The sequence below is a fragment of the Gracilinanus agilis genome, chromosome 3 (assembly GCF_016433145.1).
Source record: "Gracilinanus agilis isolate LMUSP501 chromosome 3, AgileGrace, whole genome shotgun sequence".
NCBI lineage: Eukaryota > Metazoa > Chordata > Mammalia > Didelphimorphia > Didelphidae > Gracilinanus > Gracilinanus agilis.
Window position 1 is genome coordinate 466,231,994 of NC_058132.1, and position 9,636 is coordinate 466,241,629.

At 34.9% G+C, this 9,636-nt stretch overlaps 1 protein-coding gene across 1 annotated transcript; it reads right to left on the minus strand.

Moving 5' to 3' along the window:
- Positions 1-3,712: 3,712 nt before the first annotated feature.
- On the minus strand, positions 3,713-5,073 carry LOC123239692 (putative N-acetylated-alpha-linked acidic dipeptidase). The gene is given in 2 exon segments (XM_044666978.1): positions 3,713-4,028; positions 4,030-5,073. Coding segments are annotated over 2 exon segments (1,326 nt in total). The 5' UTR covers positions 5,040-5,073.
- Between the last annotated feature and the right edge of the window lie 4,563 nt (positions 5,074-9,636).

The following is a 9,636-nucleotide window of genomic DNA, read 5'->3' on the forward strand; positions in this document are numbered from 1 at the left end:
CTATTTTAATAGATGATGATCATGTCAGTGTTTCCTTCTTCATTGATTAGGAAAATATTTTATATCAGATAGGACTTTAGATATCATCTTATCTAACCTCATTATTTTATAAATATAGAAACTGAGGTCTAGAAAAGTAAAGGGAGAAATGCCTATGGTGATGAAGCAAATAATGGGCAGAGCTAAGACTAAAACTCAGTGTTCTTTCAATCCTATTCTAAGGTTCTTTTCACTGTACCCTGTACATTTGCATGGAAGCTTAACATTATCGACTAGTGAATAAAAGCTCCATACATAAACTTCCCCAAAAAGATTTATAAGGAAGAGTGAATTCAAGTATCTATCAAGTAGCTATGCCTTTCCTTTAATACAGGGATGGTTTAGACCATATCCACCTTTTGGCTAATATCTTTTCTTCATGTAAATAGCTCAACTATGATAAATGTCTTCATAGCCCAAGAAATTCATGATCAGATATGGTTTAAGATAGGACCATGTTTAAGTTATAATGAAGGAATAAGCATTTTTACTTCACTTTTTTTCACATCTGGGTTATACTTTGCAAGGATGTTTTTTTTAGAATCATTGTAATTGAAAATGAATTTTAGTTCTCGTAGAATGCACAACTAACAAGAATCATGATTGAAAACATATGACAGAATGACATTTTGTTGAGGAAGCCAGTGTTTTTTTTTTAACTTTTATAAGAATCTAGCTTAGGGCACATAAGTAAACTGGGAAGCTCTTAGACACAAGTGCTATCCTTGATGCTTTTCATCCTGTATGCTCCTTATTACTTTAGTAGTTATCCCAAGACACTTCATAAGCAATATAAGTTCAAGTAGAAATTCATATATAACAAAGATATATTTGTTATTATTTAAGGGAAGAGACACTGCACTAGTCATAGATCTAGAGACTTAAGGAATATGACTTTTTTCTTTCATGATATTTTTCCTATAATTTATTGCTTTAAAATTAAGTATTATAATAAATGGTTTTGTACAGGGAAATTAGCAAGGGTATTTAGGAGAATTTATTTGGAGATTGGGCATGGTGGGATAAGGAAGGAAGAAATTCAGGACAATGATGATGATGATGACTATGTTGAAGAAGGAGATGATGAGGAAGAAGAAGAAAGTGTTCAAGGAGATAAGAGGAAACGAGATATTGAAGATAAAGGAGATGATTAAATGGACCAGACTCCTTTCTTCTATGGAGTTTGCAATAATAGAGTGATCTTGTGGATCTCCGTGTTTCTTTATGTACCATGCTGTCCCTACAGACAATAACATGTAACTTTTTATAGGAAAGGTGTGATTTTAGAATTTTTGCCTTTTTATCATTCCAAATAAGTATTAGCCTGTTAGTGACCACATACAGTATATAGAAAAAAAAAATCAGTCCTGTATAATCATTGACACCTCCCCCCATTATCAAATTCCCTAGCAGTTCATTTGAGATTTAAATTTTCTTATTCAGACTTAATGTTTTGGTCATGATTAGCTCACAATTAAAATATGGTAGGTTTTCCACAGGTTTAGTATGGTGCATTTCATTGATATGGTTTTAAAGTTATTTATAAACTAATTGGAATCAAAGTTGCTGTTCTATGCTGTAATATGAGAAGTCAATAGTCTCTTCTTTGAGAAGACAATTTAGTTATATTTTTTAGAGCTGGCCAGAGGTCTAGTTAGAAGGTAGTGATTATTTTCATGCTGACGAGTTTTTAAAGGTTACATAATTAAGGCAGAAGCCAAAGAGTGAGGGTTCTGTTCAGATATGGCATTTTTATAGTTTTATTGTTGGAGACGCTGCTGAAACCTGTCTTAAACCAGGTGGCCATTTAGGTCTTTTTGTTTAAAAGAATAGTTCATGTATCCCAAGTTGAGCATACATGTGAACCCTTTCTTGTTTAGGCTACAAGTCACGGCATGATAGGGTTCTTTAAGGTAAAAACATTTTGCTCTTTTAGCATTTTCCTTGCCCTTTCTGATTTCTATATCCTCCGAAGTGGAAGACAAACTGCTTTCCATCAGAGAGGGTCTAGCAAAAACTTTAGGCCTTTCCTTGCTTTGCTTGGATTTCTCATAGGCTCCCCTTGAATGAGAGGATTGACTAAAATTGTCTCAAATATAGACGTGATTTATCCACCTAACTTTGTTCAAGAGCCTCTGCTTACCCTGTGTTTCTCCTGCTTGATACTGTGAATTAATTGTATCAGGGTGAAGTCAGAGGGGATTCCTGAACCAGTATCAGAGTTCCCTTGATGCCAGATAGCTTCCATGAATGTTTAATGAGGCATTCTACCCGTGGAAAGACTTTACATTTAACATTTGATTCCTGAATCAAGATTTGGACGCTGCAGACTGGAGATCTGCAAAGCATATTTTATTTTCCTGAATAGAGCCTTTAATTATTTTTCCCATTGTTATGAAGCATAACCAGTTTTTAAGACATTTGAATGGCATGTGTTAAGCAGTTGGCAAAAATACCTGAAACTAGATTGGTTTTAATATAAAGAGTTTTTTTAAAAAATGGTTATCCATAGAGAAAATAATTGGGAGAAACCTTGCAATTCTATGTGTGTTTTTTCCATTGTTTCCATGTTTTATATAAATTCTAAATCAAACAAAAAAATTAAATATATTTCCCTTTTTTGTCATGGAGGCTCAATTTTCAAGACAGTGGCTTTTTGTTTATCTTGATTACCTCAAAAAGATTTTTCTCTATAAGTTTTGAAGTTTTGTAAATTTTTAAAAATTAGCATCAAGGAATGGTGATGATTATCTCTTTGAACTGAAGTCACACTTTTCTTCTATTATAGGGCCACATTTAAATGACTAAATACAGTACATATTCTTTTTCTTCTTCACTTTGGGCTTAAAGAATGTGACTAGTAACTTTAGGGTTCCCAGAGAAACATAATTACAAATTCATCTTTGCAAAAACCCAGTTCATAAAAAGCTTGACTAGTTAAGTGAAATCAAAATTCTTGGGACAGAGTTGGTGCAGTGATAAGAATGCTCAACTAACAATTTACTCATTTTTAACAGCTGAGATGCAGCATTTCAGGTACTTTGCATTTTTGAGTTCCATATATTACTTTTGGTTTTTAAAATACTTGTTTTAAAATTTGATCTACATTTAAAAAAATCAATCATCTTATTGTGCAATCAGAATTAATACAGTTCTTTTATTTTAAAAGGTAACATCTAGAGCCTCCAGATAACTTCTAAAACTTACTTTGCTTGGTGGGTGGTATTTTCATGCAAATATGTAAGGGAGCGGTTTTATATTTTGTTGAAGTTTTTTTTTTTTTTTTTTTAAGAGATTACATTTGGGAGTGTATTCAGTGTTCTTCTCCTACCTGGCAGGATAAAGAAAGGTATGTTTCTTTACCTATTCTTTGGAATCAAGAATGCTAATTACAGTTACTCAGAGTTTGGCTTCCATTTAGTATTCTTTTCATTTAAATTATTACAACCATTGTAGGTACTGTTCTTCTGATCTTTCTCCACTGCATGAATTCATACAAATCTTCCCATGGTTCATTGAGTTCTTCAGTCATCACTTCTTATGGCACACTAATATTCCGTTACATGCCAATACCAGTTTGTTGAGATATGTCCCAAAGAGTGGACATCCATTTTGCTTTCAAGCATTTTCTGAAAGATGCTCAGCTTTTACATGCTATCCCATGCGCTGGTTGTCATGCAACTTCCTTCAGAGAGCCTGCTGCAGCTTGCATTATAAAGACTGCAATAGAAATCTGCTTCTTGACTTCTGCCCAGGCCTTCGAAGGATCTTCTTTGTTTTCAATATGAAAGAGAGCATCGTAAATTCCTGGGAATGCCTCTCCAGCATATTTATTATGGCTACTTGGAGCAAAGATGATGTGCCTATAGAATGGGCTTCCAGGTAATCCAAGAGGATCAATAAAAGCTCTTTCCAAAAACATTAGTTGATCATTGATAATTCTCACTAACACAGGGTTGTTTGTGTCTAAGTTTTGCAGTCTTGTGCTGGTTAGTAGTTGTTTCAGTAAAATTCTTCACTGCTGAGAAAAGTGGTTCAAAGGATACGTTGTACTCTTGCAGCTTTTCTGAATGTTTCTGAGCCAGCTCATAAATGCTATTAACATATTTTTGTAAAACTTTGGCATAGTCTTGACAGTGCAAAGGGAAAATGATGGAGTTGGCCAGTTAAAAAATGATGCCTCCTCGGACCTGAGCTACTGTGAGGTGATTCTTAAAAGTGGGGTCATAAAATTTTTCTACTATTTCATAAGTTTCATAGACACTGTGATATACTGGATAGCTGCTGTATCTGTCGGTTTTCCAGTTTTTAGTGTAACGAGCTCGGCCTGAAGGAATACCAAGTCTGTGAAAAAAGACTTCAAAGTCATTGCCAGATCCCAGTTTGTTAATCCTGGGTAGGCCACTGAATTCTGTTGAAGGATTTTTTTGCTTCCAGCTCTCATATAATGATTTGTCTTCAAAACCCTCATCAGGACTTTGAAGCTCTTTTGTTAGACTGTAGACCAGTTTGTACATTAGTGGTGTACAATCAATTCTCAAAGTGTAGTTTCTTTCAACAGAAGAATCTGCATTAATATAGGCCACTCCATGTTCTAGAAGTATTTTAGAATTTTCCTCAGCCCACTCAGTAGATCCCAATAAACCAAATTCTTCAGCATCCCAGCTTGCAAATATCATTATTCTTCTTGGCCTCCATCCTTCCCTTTTCAGTTTTCCATAACTCCTCACAATCTCATGTACTACAGCAGTTCCACTCTGAGGATCAATGCCACCAAACACCCATGAGTCACGATGACCTCCCAGAATTACATACCTGTCTGGTTCCACTGTTCCTCTTAGAGTTCCAATCACATTGTAAATCCTTGTTATTTTATTGTTGCTGTGAATATTCATTTTGACTTTTCGTGTAGAATAGTTTCCAGTAAAGCCAGGCCCTATGCCGTGAGGCACTTTAAGCTTTCCCTTCCAGCTGCTGTCTGGTGGTGCTGGTCCTCCCATATTTTCTAGTAATTTCTGGGCATCATTGTATACAATTGGACGAACAGGAATTTTTGGAAGGCCAATAGCCTCAGTTTTACCATATCTATAGGCATATTCGTTAGCTGGATATCCTGGAGTAAGAGGGTCACCTGCACCATTGAGGTTTAGCACATTTCCACGCTGGGCACCACCTCCAGGAAGGTTCCAACCCTTTGGATCTTTTGTTGAAGTTTTTGTCCTATTTTAATTCTCTCTGTAAGGCAGTATGTATATAGTGTGTTAAGTCCTCTAATAATTTCTCTCCTAAAAAACTTTGAAGTTATTACTTTTGTGCAACTGTGTTTTGAATAAAGCCATGACAGTGTTAAATTTAAAAAAAAAAGAGTATTTAGGAGACAATGATCAAAAATAAGGAGGAGGAATATTATTAATAAAGGAATTAGGAGGGGTTCCAGGATGGAAAATAAATAGGAGCTCTACCAGGATCTTAAGTTTTCAGGTATCCGTTCCTTTGGCACTGTCCTGACCTGAATTTGGTGCTCACAAAATTACATAGATCCTAGGGAGAGCCTGCAGGAAACTTTGACAGTATGAATTAGACCTTACCCCATCTTTCCTGATGAATAGACAAATTAGTGAACCTCTAACCTCCCTTTTTATTTAACCTTGTTTTTGTTAGAGGAAACTGTTTGTTGCTAACACCCACCTCCTTTTGTCACTACAGCAGGTAGAAGCAAAATATCAAGCCAGTTAAGATGGAATTTGGTCTAAGGTATCAATATCCTTATCTTAAGTCCCCTGTGGTAATACAGAAGAAATTATGTATGCAAATACAGTAATATAGAAAGCAAAGATGATAGAATAGCAATTAAGAACATTACCTAACTTCTTTGTATTTTAGTAGCTTATCCCCAGTGTCAACAAAACTTCATCTTAGTTCTCATAAGCCCCAAGTAGTTATCTAAGTTCCAAAAACTATCTTTTCTCTGACAGTTAGGGATAGGACTCTCTTTAGTAGATGTTTCTTTGGTTCCAAATTACTTGTAGAGATCTTTTTGATGTTCCTGTCTAAATCTTTTACAAAGCAGATCCCAATACAAATAAGTAATGCTTTTATGAACATTGAAATAATAACATGCTTGAAGATAGATTTCTCCATCTCAGGTTCAGTGATTACACAAATGAATTAATTTGCAAGAGGTTAATTGTATTCTAATTGAAACAAAAACTTGAGGTGGGTTACAGATACTTAAGTATGTAGTAGAACATATTTGGTTGTTGTGCACATTCAATTTTCAGGGTCTTCAATTACCAATTCACTTGGTTGTTTGGGGAATAGAAAGGAAAACAGTCATATACAATTTGCATTATGCTCACATCTTCCATTTGCTTTGACTATAGAAATTTGTTATGAAGGAATAAAACAGGAAAAGGATTATAACAAAATCGGTACTGCTTCCTTTAGGCATAGGCCTTAAAGGCACAGAGTAATTTAATACTTTTTGACCTCAGGTAAGAAGAGTCAGAGTTATCAATGACTCATGAAGTAATCATTGCACTTCATAGTCTGACTCAGGAATAATCAGAGAGGAACATTCCTATTTTTAAAAAAAAGTCAGGTGGATCCCATTTCAGCTATGCTGAAATTGTCCCTTCAATTTTTCTAAATATGGACTACCACCTATAACAGTTCAGTAACACATTCCGTCTCAGTATCTTGTGGCTTTTCTCTTGAATGGTGGATTGCCAACATATTAATCAATCATATATTACACAACCATACTGATTCCAAACTCAAAATTACATTAGTTGTAGTACCTTAGAACTGAAAAATTTCCAAGATTCACATATACAATAAAGAGATTTTGTTTCACAACTATTACTTGATTCTCTTCTCTTCTCCTTAAGTTATAACTCAACTTGGCATAAAGACCAATTATTAGAAGTCATTGCTGTGAAAGACCAATTATTAGAAGTCATTGATGTTTTATAAACAGACTTGTACATTCTTGTAATACAATCTCTTTGTGCATACTCTTAGATCTATCCAATACCACTACTTTTGTCTGTATTCTAAAGAGAACAAAGGAAAAGGAAAATGATTCATATGAACAAACTTATATGTTTGTGGTGGCAAACAGTTGGAAATTGGGAGAGATACTCGATTGGCGAATAGCTGATCAAGTTGTGGCATCTGAATGTGATGTTGTACTATTGTGCTATAAGAATTGATGAGGAGATTAGTTTCAGGAAGACATAGCAAGATCTACATGAACTAATGTAAAGTGAAATGAGAACTGGGAGATAGTTGTGCACAGTAACAACAATGTTGTAATGATTATCAATTGTGAAAGACTTGGCTCCTCTTATCAATACAATGATCCAAGTCAATTTCGAATGAATCATGATGAAAAAATGTTACCCCTCCCCCCCAGACAGAGAACTGAGGAACTGTGAGTGCAAACTGAAGTATAATTTTCTTGCTCTATTTATTTGCTTTTTTTGTGATGTGGTTAGTATGGAAATCTGTTTTCATGATTTTATTTACCTTTTCTCTAGGTGGGGAAGGGGGTGAGAGGCAGAGAATCTGGAATTCAAAATTTTAAAAGAAAAAATATTAAAGATAAAAATAAATTTAAAAAAAGAGATAGCTTCAGTTTATTGAGGTAAATGACAGTCAGTTGAAGATGGCAGAAGATTGTAGGGAAGCTGCAAGAAGTTTCAGAATCTGAGAGGAAGAAAAACTAAAGATGGAGGGAGGCACAGTGAAGTAGCAACAGTAAAAGATAGCCATGGAGTGTTACAGCTTTGTTGTAATGCCTCAGTTGTGAGTTTTCTTGGTAGTGTTCTCTCTCCTATTTGTGTTATGGTTCAAATTCCATCTCTGCCACTAACTACCTATATTAGATAGGGGTATATTGGTATATATTTAATAACTGGCTCTCTATAAAAGAAATGTACCCATGCTCAAGTGAATTAATGAACATTTTCTCCTTCATTTTATTGTCTAGACCAGTGGTTCCCAAACTTTTCTGGCCTACTGCCCCCTTTCCAGAAAAAATATTACTTAGCCCCCTGGAAATTAATTTTTAAAAATTTTAATAGCAATTAATAGGAAAGATAAATGCACCTGTGGCCATCACCCCTCCTGGATTGCTGCAGCACCCACCAGGGGGCAGTAGCACCCACTTTGGGAATCACTGGTCTAGACTCTAGATGATCAACAAAACAAACAAAACAAAAAACAAGCTCTGATTTCTAACATTTGCCAATTTCTGAGGTATAAATGCTCACACTAAAAATGCAATAATCAGTTCTCTCAAACAGGTTCTAGTTTACTCTAGCTTATGTGTCATGTCTCATAGCAGGAAAAACAAAAATACTGGTTTTGTTAATATTATAGTGTGTGTAGGTTGAAAGGAGAGAAAAAGAAGAATAAAAAGGAGGGAAACAAGATGAAGGGAAATACACAATAATCATAATTGTGAATGTGAATGGGAGGAACTCATCCATATAATGGAAAAGGTTAGCAGAGTGGATGAAAAGTAAGAATCTCACAATATGTTGTCTACAAGAAATACCTTTAAAGCAAGGAGACACACATGGAGGAAAGGTAAAGAGCTGCAACAGAATCTACTATGCTTTGGTCAAAGTTAAAAAAGCAGGGGTAACAGTTATGATCTCAGACTGATTGTAAATAGAATACTATTGCACCATAAGAAATGACAAACAAGATGATCAGAAAAAAAGTCTAGAAATATTTTTATGAAGTTTTGTAAAGTGAAGTGAGAAGAACCAGAACATTGTACAGAGTAATAGTAATAATGTACAATGATCAACTGTGAAGAACTTAATTATGATCAGCAATTCAAGGATCCAGGACAGCTCCAAAGGATGATGAAAAAGATTATCAATTGCTGTAGAAGGAACTGATAAAATCTGAATGCAGATTGAAGCATGCCATTCTTCACTTTATTTCCTCCATGAATCCTTCTAGTGTAAGTAATGTCTTCTTTTACAACATGGTAAACATGGAAATATGTATTATATAATAATACATGTACAACTTATATCACATTACCTGCAATTTGGGGGAAGGCAGAAGTGTGGGAGAGAGAAAGAGAATATGGATCAAAAATTTTAATGGCATATCATCTGGGAAAAAAATTAAAAGCTTAAAAAGTCGACAGTATGTGTAGAAGGGAATGATATGCAATAAGAATGGAAAAGGTGGTTGAAACCAGGATATGAAGGGTTCAAAATGACTTCATTTCATTTTACTAATTTTGTTTTTTCAAATTATAAAATCTGCTTGCCAAAAAAAGGAGTTTGGAATGGGGGGAGGTGGAAGAAACTGAATACTGTAATCAGAAAAATTGTAAAGGCAAGTGTAATACACCTTCTGGGATACTCCCTAGACTCAAACCAACACTGGCAAGTCTGGTTACCCTAGAGGGCAGTGGCAGCCTAAAGTTCCATGTTTACTCTAGGGGTCTTTACTTTCAAAACTATGGTTCATGAACACTTACTGGAGTGCTTTCTATTAATAGGGAGCCAAAAACAATCAGCTTTTAGCAAAAACATTTATTAAGATGACATTCCTCTTATAAACTTG